The 15,649-nt window shown below is 48.8% G+C and overlaps 1 protein-coding gene across 4 annotated transcripts in view; it reads left to right on the forward strand.

Annotated features, from left to right (window-relative positions):
• The window catches only part of REEP1 (receptor accessory protein 1), a 112,109-nt gene extending 97,106 nt beyond the window's left edge, over window positions 1-15,003 (forward strand). For 2 of the 4 annotated variants that reach the window (XM_073241551.1, XM_073241552.1), the window contains 4 exons: window positions 817-994; window positions 4,818-4,853; window positions 9,611-9,768; window positions 11,947-15,003. In XM_073241551.1, the coding sequence (XP_073097652.1) occupies window positions 817-994; window positions 4,818-4,853; window positions 9,611-9,768; window positions 11,947-12,018 (444 nt within the window). In that variant the 3' untranslated portion in view covers window positions 12,019-15,003. The remainder of the gene's footprint in view (window positions 1-816; window positions 995-4,817; window positions 4,854-9,610; window positions 9,769-11,946) is intronic. The other 2 variants (XM_073241553.1, XM_073241554.1) reach the window with 1 other exon arrangement.
• Window positions 15,004-15,649: the final 646 nt, after the last annotated feature.

Consider the following 15,649-nt stretch of genomic DNA (forward strand, 5'->3'; position numbering starts at 1 on the left):
TGCCGTCCCTGAGCCTCCTTTATGATCCTTTTCACTCTGACACAGATTCTCTTGTCCAGACAACAAGGACATTTCCTTTCATAAGTATAATGGATTGATCTTGCTTTTCTAACAAAAGAACAATTTCCCCCTGAGATGAATTCTATGACTCCCCCAGAATGTGAAATGATTACAGTCAGCAGGACTTTTTTTTTAGTATTCCTGATTCATTACCTTTTGGGTATTTTATGAAGCTCAAATGCGACAGTGGAAGTAAATGTGCCTCATAAACAGTAACATGAACAGAGAGAAGAAATTGCTGTAGTCATACATTTTAAGAAGTACGTATGTATTTTATTTCCTTCGAGAAGAGTAAGGACTGAGCGCATAGATTATTAGGTTTTGATTTTCCTACCAGACTCTTGTGTACTGGAAACTGAGACAAATGTTGCCATGTAAGGATTTTATTTATGTAAAGCTGGGGCATCAACAAACAATGCCTCCAGAGTAGGAACCACAGCCTGGTTTCTGAGGCCCTGTGTCTGCCTGAGGCTGCGGCCCATCTTGGAGTGTCTGAAGGAGAGGAAGGAGCTGGGAGCCAGAGGAACATCGCTGAGCCCCTCAGGAGGCCCTGGAATGTTCCAGGCCTTCACCCTCCCAATGTTTCCAGCAGGTGCACTAGTACCTGCCCCTCTGTCGGCAGAGCCCTTCCAGGTCTTGGTTTCCGCCTTGCCAACTGTCAGAGCTCCCTCTTGGCCTTTGTTGTGTCTGCCCCCCACTGCTGCCCTGGTATGTGGGCCAGGTCTCTGACATGTGCCCCTCCTGTGTTGTGTCCAGGGACAGGGTGCCTTATCAGAGAGACTCCGGAGCTTCAGCATGCAGGACCTCACCACCATCAGGGGTGACGGTGCCCCTGCTCCCTCAGGCCCTCCCCCACCGGGCTCTGGGCGGGCCAGCGGCAAACACGGCCAGCCTAAGATGTCCAGGAGTGCTTCTGAGAGTGCTGGCAGCTCAGGTAGGTGTCGCTTCACTGCCCTTTTTCCCACCTGGCAGGACTGTCACTGAGAGAGGCCCAGTCCATCATGTGGCATGTAATTGCTACCAACACAAATGTCCATTTGACCATGGGGCCGGGCACCCCCCAGGCCCAGATATGAAGCTGGCCTGGGGACTCTGGTCAGGTGCAAGGTTAGGTCACCTGCTGCCTCTGCCATCTGATTGTCTGGGAAATTGGCACTGGTTGGAATCAGGCCTAGAGGCAGCAGGCACAGCTGGACCTGGACCCAGGTGTCTTTCTCTGTGCCCTTCCTCTCTGACCCCACACTCCCAGAGGGCTTATGTGTCCTGTCTCCCCCTACCCACCAGGGCTGATGGTTCTCCTGGTCCTTTATCCCCACACACGTTTCATGTCCTCTCTATTTCTGCTGTCTTCCGTGGGCCCATATAGGGATTGACCCAGAGACCTTGTTCGACATGTGAGTCCTGGGCCCCAAAGGATTCAGTAGGTCTGGGGTAAGACCCAGGTGTGTGATGCTATTGAGGTGCAGCCACATTCGGGACCCACTGATGCCTGATCCATCAGTGGGCTTCAGGCTGTGGAGAGTAAAGGCATGGATTGGGTGCACAGAGCTGGGCTAGGACTCATGGTTTTCCAGATCATTTCTTGGAGAGATTACAGGGACCTTGGCTCTCAGGAGCTGAGCACTCCTGCTGCCAGGTGAGGGTGGAGGGTGGAGGGGGTGCAGGGGACAGTTCCCGACACCCCTCCATTCCTCACCCTTGGTGGGAAATTGAGCCTCAGTGGGAATTGGGCCACTCTCAGAGTCTGTGGCTATGATGTGTGCCTGGTGGCTGCCCTGCCCTTAAAGGCAGAAACAGGGACACCAGGCCCCCTGGGCCCTGACCCCATGCTGTGAGGTGCAGCCTGCAGGGGGCACCTCAGCCCCGTGCCTCAGGGACCCCACCTGAGTTTGGGGGTCCTAGACACGGGTGAGGAAGCAGGAGCCCTGCGGATGCTTATCTTGCTCCCTGCTGGGCAATGGGCAATGGCTTGGAGCCAGCCTGCCCTCTGAGGAATACCCGACCTTACCAGGCCTGGTTTGAGGACTGTGCCTTTTTTCTGGAGAGGCCGTGTTTGAACCCTGGGAGTGTTGGGGAGGTAGAGGATTGGCCTTGGGGGTGAGGTCCATCTCAGGGAGCAGCTATTTCCTGACGGACTCACCCCCCCTACACACCCACTCAGGGGAATTTAGGATGGAATCCCAAAAGGCTAGGGAGGAGGGACCTCGGGGACCGCTCAGTCTAACCCTGTGAATTTACCAATGAAGAGATGAAGACCCCAGGAAAGGAGCTGTCTCCAGGACCGCCTGCTAGTGGCGCTCTCTTGTGGCCTCCTGCCTCCTCAGCCAGTGCCCTCTGTCCACTCACTCACTGACCATCCAGGTTTCCTTGGGCATCTACAGTTTCTGACTTACTTGGCTCTGTCCCAGAAATAGGGGTACAAAAGGGAAGTAGGTATTGCCTCCATCTCTGGTCGGCTTATTGCCTACCAAGTCTCAAATGAAAGCTGTCATTTGGAAGGAAAGAGCCCCAGTCCTGTTGAAGCTCAGAGGGCAGAGCAAGAACCAGTGGGTAAAGTTGCAGGGAGTAGCCACGTAGGAGCCTCTCTGCCTCTCAATTCCTTGTCTGTACCAAAGAAACGACAACAGCCACCTGTAGTGTTGTTGTGAGGATTCAAATGAAATAATCCCTCGAAAAGTGCTTAGGATCCTGCCTGGCACTCTGTGCGGTAGCTGCTATTAGTGTTCTTATTATCAAACTCATCTCCAAAAACACTTTTTAATATGAAATTGGCCAGGAGAGAAATGGGCTGCCTCGGGAGGTCGCGAGATCTCTGACAGTGGAAGGGCCCCAACCATAGCTGAATGGTCATGTCCAGGGCTCTCGGCAGGGACTCCTGCTCTGGTTAGAAGTGGGCCTAGGTGGGCCCATAGGGTCTTTGCCTCTAAGATTCTATGTTGTCGTTATGGAGGGAGCCAAGTGGAGGAAGTAGGTCATGCGCGGTGCCAGGGCCACACTGGGTGGGGAGTCCAGGTCTCCTGCCTGGACCTCCCCATGGTGGGTTATTTAGGGCAGGCTCAGAACTGGGAAAGTGAGGAGTCTGGTGGGGTCTCAAAGGCAACGGGAAGCATCTCCAGGGCTTTGAACATCTTCCCAGACCAGCACCAGGTAGAAAGGGGTTTGGGATGATTGATCTGTGGCTGCTGCCTTCCTTGAGCACTGATGTCCTCAGCCATGCCCTGGAGAGCCAGAGGTTCTGGTTGCAGGCTGAGCAGGTGGCATGTGTGGAAAACCTGCTGTGCTGCAACTTGACCCAGTCTCGTCACTGCCCTGCCCTTGGCTGCAGCCCCCTTGATTTCAGGGGCAGAGAAGCAAGGTGCTGACCCAGCAGGAGGCCAGGGACCATGTAGCACCCAGCTGTTCTGAGGCTAAAATAGAAGTCATCTCAGAAAGAAAGACAGGTGAAAGAGAGCCCATACCAGAGGCTCTGGGGCTGTTGTAACCCCTGAGCTGAGGGTCGGATGTCTGGGAGGAAGTTTTCAAAGGAAGCCAAGCACACACAGCTTGTGTGCCTTTCCAGCCCCTGGTGTAGGCCTCAGCCACCAGGCATGGTCAGGTAGAGGAAAGGGCCCCCTGTTTGGGCTGCCATCCTATCTGGGTGACCCAGGGCCTGTGCACAGAAAAGCAAAATGCAACACAGTGATACAGATGTCACAAAGCAGTCACTCCACTTGTTCCCACCAGGCCCAGACTCAGCCTCAGAAGCTTTCTCAGAATGATACCCCAGGCTGTCACCACCAGGGGGTTTGACCTTGGCACAGGGCATGAGCCCAATGCCCTTCAGCTTGCTCTTCGGAAAAAGGGCACAGTAATCCCGATTTAGCCTTCATTGAGAGTCGCGAGGGGAGCAAACAAGATAATTTGCAAACCCTGGAAGCCTGGCAGTTGGTGAAGACAGCCTGGGAGAAGACAGGTAAAGGGGTGGCTGTGCCACATGGAGCAGCCAGGGGAAGCGACAGTTTCGGTATACATACAGGTAGATCTTGAAACATGATGCCTAGTGAAGAAAGTGCAAAACACAATGAGATATTATGTTAGAATCTGTGTGAAACAAAAATATATAGCTATGGTATGAAATAACAGTATGGATTTAGCAAGAACACATTGCCCTCCCTGCAGAATGAGCTGGGAGCTGTTTTGTCAGGCATCACTTACTGAAAGCCTGGCATAGAACCCCAGGAAGCGTACAAAGGGAACTGAATGAATGAATGTGAAGATAGTCAGCATGTATTTAGTGAGTACCCCCTGTATACCAAGGCCCATATGGACACCAAGACCAATGGCATGTGCAAAGCAGCAGCCAATTAGACCTTCAACCAAACGGCCAGATGCTGAGCACTTTGGGGATTCAGAGGTCGGTCTGAGAAGGTTTTCTGAACTGGTCATTCTGCACCGGAAGGCATAGAGAGGATGGGTGACTGGGCAAGTGCCATTGGAATTACTTCTCAGGGGAAACTTTGGCCCCATCCTCTGCCTTCCCTAGAGCTCAGGACATAAGGACTGACCTCCGTAGGCCAGGGCATTTTCGAAGCACCTGAGAAGAAGCTGAATCTGGAATGATTCCCTCCCCCAGCTTGGTGTCTCTAGAGACCCACATTCCTGGGACCTCTATGTCGAACACACTGGACTCCCCACTCCTCACTGGGGCCCCCCTGCTTGCCAGGGGCTGGTTCCTGTCAAGTGGGGGATATCACTGATGGTGTCCCCCATCCCCACAGTGTGTACCTGCTGTTCCACCTGCAGGACCCGGAAAGGTGAGTAACCAGCCAGCATCTCTACAATGTGGGTGCTAACCGTGAGCTGGTGCCTGACCTTGGGGCTCCCTTCCAGCTGCATGGTCTGGGGAAGGGGTCAGGAGGTTAACTCCTTAAAATGACAAACACATATTATTGTGCAGTGTCTGAAGGATAGGAGTTTGAGAGCAGCCTATCTAGGTGGTTCTGGCTCAGGGCCTATTAATAGTTGAGTCAAGATGTCAGCTAGGGCTGCAGTCATCCAAAGGTTTGACTGAGCCTGAGAAATCAACTTCCAAGAGCCTCTCTTATGGCTGTGGGCTGGAGGCCTCTGCTCCTTACCGCATGGGCCTCTCTGGTGTTCCTTGAGCATCCTTACAACATGGCAGCTGGCTTCACACAGAGTGCGTGATCTGACAGAGGGTGCTTGGAAAGCCACATACCTTTCTAACGTAGTCTTTGAAGTCACATAGAACCACTTCAGCCTTATTCTATCTGTTGGAAGTGAATCATGAAGCCCAGCCACACTCAAGGGAAAGGAAATTAATCTCCACCTCTTAAAGGAAAGAGTGGAGATATTTTTAAACTACCACAGGGTCATATTTCCTTGCGCTCTGGGTGATGAGGACACAGGAACTCATCCAGGTCCTCTGAAGTGACGAAGCCCCACAGTTCCTGGGCTTTCAGTCCTGGTGCAGCCAATGGAGCCCTGATCCTGCTTTGCCACTTGCTCGCTGTGTAACCATGTGTGTATCACGTAACCACTCTGAGCCTCAGTTTCATCATCTTAAAATAGAGCTCGAGATCCCTGCTTCCCCACCTCACTGTGCTGTTGTGAAATGGCTGTGGAGGGGCTTTTTAAAGAGGAGGTGGATAGCCTGGGGCAGCCAGGAGACCTCAGGGTGCCGGGATGAGCCTGGGGTCTCCCAGTCCTGGACAGGATTCCTGCTGTGGCCCTCCTGGTGTGAGTGATGGCTTGGTGGAGCCATGGCCACCCCACAGTTGGCCACATCGTTCTCTCCTGATCTGCTCCTGCTGTTTCCCTAGCTCCGCTGGACACACAGGGCTTTGGGATAGTGCTGGACTAGCCAGCTCCCCTTCCACCTGCACCGAGGGCACTCCCGCTACAGGAGCTGCCTTAGGCTCAGGGGGCGAAAGCATCCAGCTGGCGTGTGGCTGCCGCTGGTGTGAGGGAAGGGAAGGGGCACAGGCACCCTGGCTGCCTGGGCTGACGGCTCTGGGCCGCAGAGGCATGGCTCGGCCCCCGCACATCCGTGGAGGGTGGGAGGACGTGAAGCTGTCATAAGAAGTGTCTGGTTTTCTTCTAAAAAAGTTCTCAGTGCTAAGGGTTTTAAAGGTCTGTAGAGAAGACCTGGGCTAGGGGTTGGAGGCTTTGAGCCCAATGTGCACTGACAGTCAAATGAGTCCTGAGCAGGGGAGCAGTGGAGGCCAGCATCCTGCCCTGGCTCTGACTCTGACCAGCCATGTGTCCCTCTGGTGCTTCCCAGTCCACATCAGACACAGAGGAGTGTGTATATATATATATATATATATCACATTATTTTGCTGGCCACCTAAAACAAATACAATGTTATGTCAGTTATATCTCAATTAAAAATAAAAAAGAAATGGGCGGCATGAAGCTATTTCCAGCACTGGGGCTAATATTTGGGGCCAAGGGACTACCTAGCTTGTGGGAAATAACCACACCGTCCACTGGCCTCAGGTGACTGATTATTTCTGTCTGTGCACCCTTCAAAATTCTGAGTTTGTAAATTCCATGAGCCATTCTGACAGTGTCTGATTCTGGGATATCATCACTTGGGGGGCCAGGGAGAGTGAAGCTGCTCTGTCCCTTCTTTCCTCACAGGAGTGCTCTGTGCTACTCTCTGGGAAGCCCTCACGTTCCCTGGAGCCTGGTGGTTTAAAAATTATGGCTGCATTTCCAGTGTATTTAAACAGAATTCGGTTGATTGTAGGAATTCAGTGGTTTGCTCTCCCTGGGAGCTGCAGGGATGGGGCTTGCTAGGGATTGGGGAGCAGGTGGGGTTTGTGGAAACCTCGGGCTGGGTTGGCCCTGCTTGGAGTCACGATCTGGGAGTCTTTGTGCCAGACCTCCCCTCTAACACTTAGTGCTCTAGAGTGTCTGCCCTGTCCCCCCAATAACCCCCTGATGGTAGGAAGACCCTCTGTCTCTCTGAGGCCTCAGTCCCCTGCTCTGTGAAGCGGTGGCGCTGGGCCTGAGGCCACTGGGCCCCCTCCAGCTCTGAGCGGCTGTGTGGGAAGGGTGCTGAGTGTGAAGCGTCAGCAGGTGGTGTTGCGGGGCTGGAGGCCAACTGCAGCACCAAGGCAGTGAGAGATGATTTCAGGGGTGTCCCAGATGCTCTCGTCAGAGGGACCCGCCAACCCCCTGAAATGGTTTTTGTCTGTGGATCTCAGACCTCTGGAGAGCATGCTCTCCCCACTTTTGCTCCATTCCTGCCCCTCTGTCAATTGATTCCCTATTGTTTCCTGCATGTCTGTCTCTTTTTCTGTGTTTCTATCATCTCTCCCTTCTGTCTCTACTGCCCTCCTTCTTTTCTATTTACCTTGTCGTGATGTAGAACTGAACCCACATTGCTGCTTGGAATTAGTCACAGAAGTAGATTTTTTTCCTGTTTTTTTTTTTTTACTCAAGTGTGTGAACGTCATTTAAAAAGCAAAGTCATGCCTTTTACCCTTCCTATTGAAAAAGAGAGAGAACTGCATTTTACCACACATTGAGGGTGGCCCCGGGGCAGTAATTTTCCTCTGACAGCAGCAGGAGCTGTCCAGAGGATTGGAGCGTGAGAGGTGGATGAGTGTCTGTGAGTACGTGTGCGAATGCACGCATACTCACTCAGGCTCGTGTGTGAGTTTCGTCTCGAAGACTCTTCCCTAACAATGTTACTTTCTCTCTCCTCGGTGCTGTCGGGAACGTGGATGTAAGTGTTCCAACCGGATGTGCTGTTTCCAGACATGTTAGCTGACTTCCCGGGATGGCTCCTGCTAATATGTGCTGTGTGGGTGTGTTTGCTAACTGGAGATTGTTCTGCTGCACTGCCAGGGACGGGAGGCCTAGGGCCGGGTGCAGACTGACCTACTCTGGCCTTTTAGGGATCTGACACTGGGCCAGTTTTTCTCCCTGCCCTCCTCACAGACGGGAGGCGCAGCTCTAACCAGCGTGCTGTAGTCTTGCTGACACGTTTGCTAACACAGAATGTCAGCCAAGGCCACACATCCTTGTAGAAGACAGCGGGGTCCCCTGCCCTTTGCTAGAGGCTGCCCAGCCTTGAGCACCATGGTGGCAGTTCTTCAGACTCAAGGCCGTGGCTCTCATTCCCTGAAGTTTGGAGGTGGTTGTTGAGGCTGTGGGAGTTGCATCTCCCACACAATTGTCCCCTGGAGCAATCCCAGTATTAAGGTGTGGATTAAATTATTAAATTGCCTCTTCATATTCAAGGAGCCCTGAGGGTGCAGCTGATTTGGGCAGGGGATAACCGAAACCTGGAGTAAACAGGTGGGGGACACCCAGAGCAAAAGGAAAAAAAGAACAATCAAGAGAAAGTTAATGATCCCAGGCTTGGCCCTTACTAAGGCCTCTCCCAGCCTACAGTTCAGCTTTGAAATTTGTGGTTAAGACAATTGTGCTCTCATGCTGCTTCCTGCTGGCAGTTGGAGAGTATAGCAGCAATAAATAGGAAAGCTGCTCAAGATTAGGGTTGGGTTGTTAGCTTTTCTTAACCCACGCCTAGTGCTGTTATAGTCTACTGAGGCCGCTGCTGATGAAAAGAACATAATTGGTAGCTGAACAAAAGCTCTGGTTTTTATCTGTAGGCCTCAGGGTGGTTGGACCAGATGATCTGAGGGCCCCAGCACTGACATCTGTGATTCTAGTTAAAATCAATATATGAAGCACAGGAAGATGTGTCTGTGGGTGTCAGATAAGCCAAGTATAGGCAGCAAATTGTTTTTAAGGAAATATTTATACTTCAACTAAGATAGGACCACCTGGCTAGATGACATGGAATATGTAAAGCATTGAACATTTAAAAAATACCATGCATTCAATGACGTGAATTAATTCTGGAGCTTTTCCTGTGGATTTAGTCAAGGCAGATTAAAACAGGAGTACTGCCGTCATTTTTGGGAGAAGGCCGCTCCTAGATTTTCCTTCCACTAGGCTCCTTTGCTTTTCCTGGCCTTGGCCTTGGAAATGAAAAATCTACATAGCTTTGCTTAAGGTTCTCTCTAAAGGCTTCCTGGCATTTTATATCCTGTCTTAAAGAATGCCAGGAGCCACATATGGAAGTGTAATGCACTATCAGTATTGCTGGTGTGTATAATACAGAAAACTTCTATTCCCCTTTTGAAATCACTGCTGCTATCCTTCATGCAGGAGGTTCTTTCCTCATGCTTTCTTCTGGTGTGGCATCACAGGTCTAAGCTGCAGGCTTTGACATGTCTCATTAAGACAGTGTCCCTCTTCTCCTGGGAAGCAGCCTCTGCTTTGGTAGCTTATCTGTGGATCCTGAAGCCCGGGCTGGTTCCTGCCCAGGCCCACAGGTGCACCCTCACTGCTGCGGTTGCCCTGCAAGGAGGCCCAGAGGAACTGGCCCGTCACACACTGGGGCCTTGGCTGTCCTAACAGGCCTGGCTTGTGGTGCAGTGTGTCTAACCTCGCCCTTGCCTGCCCCTCCTTGCTCTGATCCTCCTCGCTGTACTTTGTCTCCTCTGTTAGATTGTAAATGGACGATAAGTGGTTGAGGGAGATGTGAATGAGGGTGTGGAGGCATGGGAGCCTCAGGTCCAAAATCCCATCCAAAACCCGCTGGCGTTTTCTGACGATGAGGAGGAAGACCTGCTGGATTTCATGTACAAGTACAAGGCCCCTCGAAAGACGGAGTTTCCCTTGGAGGTACACAGCGTCTGGGGCTGTGGGTTGGAGCAGGTGTTTGCACAGGAGCTTTGCCCTGGAAATCTGGGGCTCCCGGGAACCTTATCTCTTGGGACATCCAGCACCTCCTGAGTGCCTGAGTGGGAAACTCTGTCATCAAATAGGCAGTACAAGCCGCTAGGTAACATTCAGCCACTTGCCAGAGGGTGAAAAAGATCCTACAATCTAATTTAGAAATAGGGGAGGTACTACAGTGTCTAAAAAAAAGTAACAGCTATTAGCTTAAGATGATGTGTGAATGAAAAAAAGCCCAAGTAAGTGTTTTGGGAGAGAAAAATGTGTTACATGGCAAGTTTTTACAAATAAAGCTTGTTCAGTGCTGTATCTCCAAGACACGACGTGGTAGATATTCACAAAATACTAAAGCTGCACAGCCCTTTAAAATGACCAAAACCCATATGTGTGATAATGTACTGTTGCAGGTTGTGGATGTAAATGGAGGTTTGGCAGCAGGACGGCCAAGCCTAGAGCCTCGTGGCTTTGCACTGTGGTGAGGGTAGGGAGTTGCCAGCCTTGGGCTCAGGTGCAGGGCTGGCAGAATTGGGGGACCCCTGAGCCTTCCTTCCTGTGCCCTATGTCTCCTGTCCTATTCCTCATCTGCTAAATACTCTGCCTTGAGAGTCCATCTGAGGAAAATGGGGTAGATGCTACAAAGTAGACACTCCTGGGAGACTCAGAGGAGGAAATGCATCAAAAGGTTTCTCTCCTGAAGTACAATGGCCTCTCAGCCCTGTTCACAGTAGGGCTGTAATTACTACCACCACTGCATGCATGACTTCAGGAGTCCTTCAGGGTGGTGCACCACGGTCAACTTTGAAGTTAGAGACTTTGGTGAAAGTTGTTCTGGATTTGGACCCTGCTCCAGAATGGGCAACCCCTCAGTGGGGAGAGCGGCCCAGCCCAGAGAGCAGGAAAGGTGCCCAAAACATTTTTCTTTTTAAGCTGCACAAATTGCTTTACTGCTAGACAACCTGAGGGAGATTACTAAAATGGTAGTGTTTGCTGATTCTTCTTTTCCTCTGTCTGGAGGTGACTGGTAGACATTTCCAAGTCATGAAGTTGAAGTGTGAAGACTCAGGATATGGAAGGCCTGAGCCTGCTTGGTCCCTTCCCTTCTGTGTGCCTGCTGGGCACTGAGCTGCTTCCTGGGAAATGGTGGTGAACATGGACCTGGCCTCAGGAAGGTCACAGTGTGGTGGGGGAGACAGCAAGCAGAGCAGGCACATTCTCAGGAGTGCAAAGTCCTTTGATGTCCTCTCAGTGCAAAACACTATGAAAACAGAGGAGGTGACCCCTGGCTGTGTGTGATGGGACTTCACAGGGAGGAACTCAGGAGTGACTTTGGGGCTGGGTCCTAAGGAGGCTAGAAAAAGCAAGACAGAATGGAGGGAGGGGCTTCCAGTCAGAAGGAAAAGAGGTGTGAAAGGCCAATAGAAACAAAATTTGAACAGAGAGAAGTGGTCACAGGTGGGCTGAAGGTAGGTTGGAGCCAGTTGTGTGATCCCTTCGAGTGCTGTTACAGGAGAAAACATTTTCTTTCATTGTAACAGTAACCCCTGTGATTTGTCCCATGAAAGGAGGGGTCCCCTCCTACATAGTCATTTATAGGGGAGAAGAGGTGGAACCCTGTATCCTTAAAGACAGTGTTTTCCCTTGTGTGGTTTGCTGTGCGTTAAAGGATTTCACATCCAGAAAGAGGACTGGAAATTTGGTGTTGGAAGTTTAAGCATGAACCAAGAAACACAAGGACAAACGAAATAACAAAGACAAGAGATGGGGAGACATTTCTCTCTGCTGAGTCATTTGTTAAGATCATTTTGCTCCCAAGGCAGAAACATGTGTCATCTTTCTGTGCAACCGTTTGCCTGGGAGATGTAGGGACTTAGGATCCTAAGCATGAGGAAGAGGGAGGCGCCAGCCGCCTTCTCAGTCAGCTCAGCTTCACGGGATGCTTGTGATGGGACTCTGATTCCTGTTGTGGAAACTCGGAGTGAGCCCGCAGCCCCAGCCAGCTGCCTCACAGACATCATTTGGCCAAAGGAGCTGGACGTCTCAGCACACACCCACTCAGGTGCTGTCCTCAAAAGGTTCCATGTTGATGCCAAATTGAGGGATGCCCTTTTCTATTTTCTCTGCCAGGCACCGCCTAGAGTCCTTCGATCTCACTTCCGGAAGAAAAGTACCTCATCCTCGGCCACTGAAACCACGTGAGTGAGATGAGCCAACAGCACCAGATCTACAGAATGTTTCCTCTCTGCCTTAAAGAGCTAGTCTAATAACAGAAATCCGCAGGCTGGTGTGCTCCGAGTGCAGCCTCACAGACATGGCCTTTCCTCTCTCCCCTCTTCCACTCTGCAGATTTTTCCCCTTTCATTATATAGCTGGGGAGAGGCTAAAGGGAGTGTTAGTGTGTGTGTGTGGGGGGGTGACATTTAAGTCTTCTGAGGTTAGTCATTTTCCACAATTGGATTGTCATTACAGACAGCAGTGTGTTTTTAGATAAATGAGAATTGCCCTCACACTGCTGAGATGTACATTTGTAATTTATTTGTTGCATACTTTGTTTTTAGTCCTGTAAACAGAGCAATTTTTTAAAACTTTTTTTTTTGTTCTTGGTACTAATACTTTGGACTACGGTGTACATATTTGTGGCTTGTGGCTTATTAGAGTCGACAGCAAGGGCTGCCAGAGGTTCTGATATGTAAGACAATAGCAACAACAGAAATGTAAAAATTTCTTTGGATTCTAGAGAATGTCTCAGATGTGCTTAAAAAGCTTCCAGACACAACTCCAGTAACACATCGTTTTTCCCACAGAAGGATGATCCGTATGAATTCTTCAGGCAGTTGCTTAGTAAGCACACTGGGGTTTAGAATGAGAAACAATATTTTAGTGATAGAGATGAGTGTAATGAGAGGCCAGTGTAACAGCCTAGAATAAGGAAGAGCTGTGGGAAGCTCGTCTCCCCCTCAGACTTGGGATTAGGAGCTTCTTAATCCTTGTATGGGAATTAATCATTGCCGTAGGCAGGTGGCTCACTCTTGTAAAACTCCTTGGGGATGTGGACTCACAGGGCTGCTGTGAGGAATCCTTTTGAGTGTTTCAAAAGTGCTTCACAAATATTTATCCTTCACAGTAAGCAGTGTCGTGACTTAATTCCCCAAGGAGAGGAGCCTAGAATCTGAGCACCTTGCTGAAATGAACATTTAAGCAAAAACCAGTCAACCAAACCAACAATTGTTTTCAGATATGCTACGAAATACATGAGACACCTGTGTAACAATCAAAATGCTGGCTTCTAGAAGTTTCAGAGGTTGAGCTCTTTATGGATATGACTTGCTGCTCAGCTCCACGGGAAGCTGTGGCTCACACATTTCTGTTCTCTTCCTGGCTTGTGCAAAATGTGAATGAGAGAGGTCACATGCTCACAGGCACCTCAGGTCTTAACAGACATTTAAGACAAGCTGGGATTGCTTAGTAGGAGAATAAAGCACTATCTGAGGGCACTCCCCTCTTAGATTGAGAATTTTATCTGAAAAGAAGAATCTGGTTTAGATAGCATTTTGGTCTGAGGTAGCTGCTCTCCCCTCAGGGAGCTGAGCCTAAATGTAGGACTCATGTATTGTGCGTAGAGTTGGTGTTTTCTTTCAATGTAATGCATGCAGTGGTCACAAACCAGTTACCTACATACTTGGACTGTGTTTGTTCACAGATATGCCCTGAAAACTAGAGATTAGTGTTACTTCCCACATAGAAGTTATTGTTAACCAGCTACAAACAGGCTCAGTTAAAGACTGTTCCATTACTGAGCTACGTGAATATCTATCAGTGGTCTTTGCTGATGACGCAAAGGCTGGATCTTCCCTCAGAAAGGATTTTACTTGAAGTTGATTGTTGCCAGATGTGCTTATTTAAATTCCTTCTCCCCATAATTTCTCTGAAGATGACTTTGTAATTTACAAAAGGATTTAGGAAAATAAACTAAAAGCAAATTCAGAGGGCAGGTAGAGGCTGGCTGTTCATTGTGCCCTAAATCCAGTAATACCTTAACCTGTTCGTGCAGACAGAAAATGTTTTCTTCAAGCTCACTGAGTTGTTTCAGACAGAAGAAAAATATACCCTTTAAGATGTATTTACTTGTTAGTTCGGAGTACCCAGAATTTTCAGAAGTAGCTTAATTTAAGCAGCTTTTTAGCAACTTTTTTTTTTTTGCCAAAATAATAAATGCCTTCAGCAGCAGGGGTTAAAATCCTATTGTGAACTAGCTGTATTTTCACCATTTTACAACAGAAAGTTCTAACAAGTACAGGCTATCAAGTTTGCACTCAACTATGCCAAAACAAGCTTGAAGCATTCTGCTCTTAGACATGCTGTATTACTTCTCATCCAAGATTTAACAAATATAAAGGTGTCCAAACTACTGTCTTAATGTAACTATTTTTCCTTCAGGTGTTGATTAGGGAGTTCGTTTCTCTCTTAAAAACAGTCACTGTACAACTGAAAGCAGCTGTCATATTTCTGGCAAAATGTGTTTACTTATCCAACAAGCTGTGTATTTATGTGTATGGACTGATGTAAAATGTGAATGCCTCCAAGTGTACACATAGTGGCGTGGTATTGTCTAGACGATATAACTGAATGTTTTTAATTTGCTGATTTACAGACACAGGCTGTTTACAAAATGCTAGCTTGGAAGTCTGTGATTTTCATGTAATAACTTTTAGTTACTTGCCATTGAGCACCTGTTCTGAGGAGGTGAGATGTGTTGTACTTATGAACTGGAGAGTTTAGTCATAATCCCTCCCAGCTTCATGTGAATAGCTTGCTCACTTCGCTGGCCTCTGAAATGTGTTCTCTGTAGTAAACTGTACATGTGTTTGTGGTAACAGTGCTTGTCAACCATCATCACCATTGAACACCTTCCTAGTTCTTCACTTTGCACAGTATTTGAAATAGCAAAGAATGTGCTTCATTCTCAAATGGCACACAAAGAGTTGACATCCTGGATTGTGAGTGTGCATATTTCCCCTAGTTTATTACTGTAGTCCTATAGAATGATCTGTAATAAAATAATATACTGGACTGTGCATCAAAAGGATGTAAAATGACAGTATTCCAAAGGATGAAGTTCTGCTGTTTTGTTATAATGCCTGATACACATATTGAATAAAGTCTTAACATTTTTCTTTTAAAAAACATATTTGTAATGTTGGGCTTATGAGGAAGAGAAAATACTTTGAAAAATGTGGAAGGTAGAAAGGATTAGCAGCTGAGTGCTCAGCCACAACTGGCCTGGTGCCTAGTCACCTGGCCCCATGCCTACTGCACTGATTTGTTACAGTCTATGAAGTCTGCAGTCTTGCAGGAAAAACAATTAAATGATATGAGTGTTTTGAAAACTAGTTGATCACATAAATACACATCTGGTAGGTGTTTTTACTTTTTAAATTTACCAGTGGAAACTGGGAAGCTGAAAATAGAGTAATTCATCTGGCAGGCAGCTCTTACTCTGCAAACAGACCTCTGGCTGATCGTTTTCTTCCTTGGAACCCATTTCCTCATCTGCAAATGTGGGAGGGCACATGCAGGTTAGAGGAGGTGCCTGTGGAGGCGCACTGAATGGCAGGCAGCCTTACCACCACTGGGGCCCTTGCCTTTAAAATATGATCAGGCACACATAAGCTTCATTGTGTGATCACAGGACTTGCAAACTCGAAATGTGAAACATGGAAACAAAGCACTCATTGCCTTTAGAGTCCTATATTGTGTTTGATATGAGACTGAAAAAGAAGCAACAACAGGTAAACCAGCAGATTCAGAAGACTGAAAGAGAATGAAGAGA

The sequence above is a fragment of the Manis javanica genome, chromosome 1, assembly GCF_040802235.1.
Source record: "Manis javanica isolate MJ-LG chromosome 1, MJ_LKY, whole genome shotgun sequence".
Classification (NCBI taxonomy): domain Eukaryota; kingdom Metazoa; phylum Chordata; class Mammalia; order Pholidota; family Manidae; genus Manis; species Manis javanica.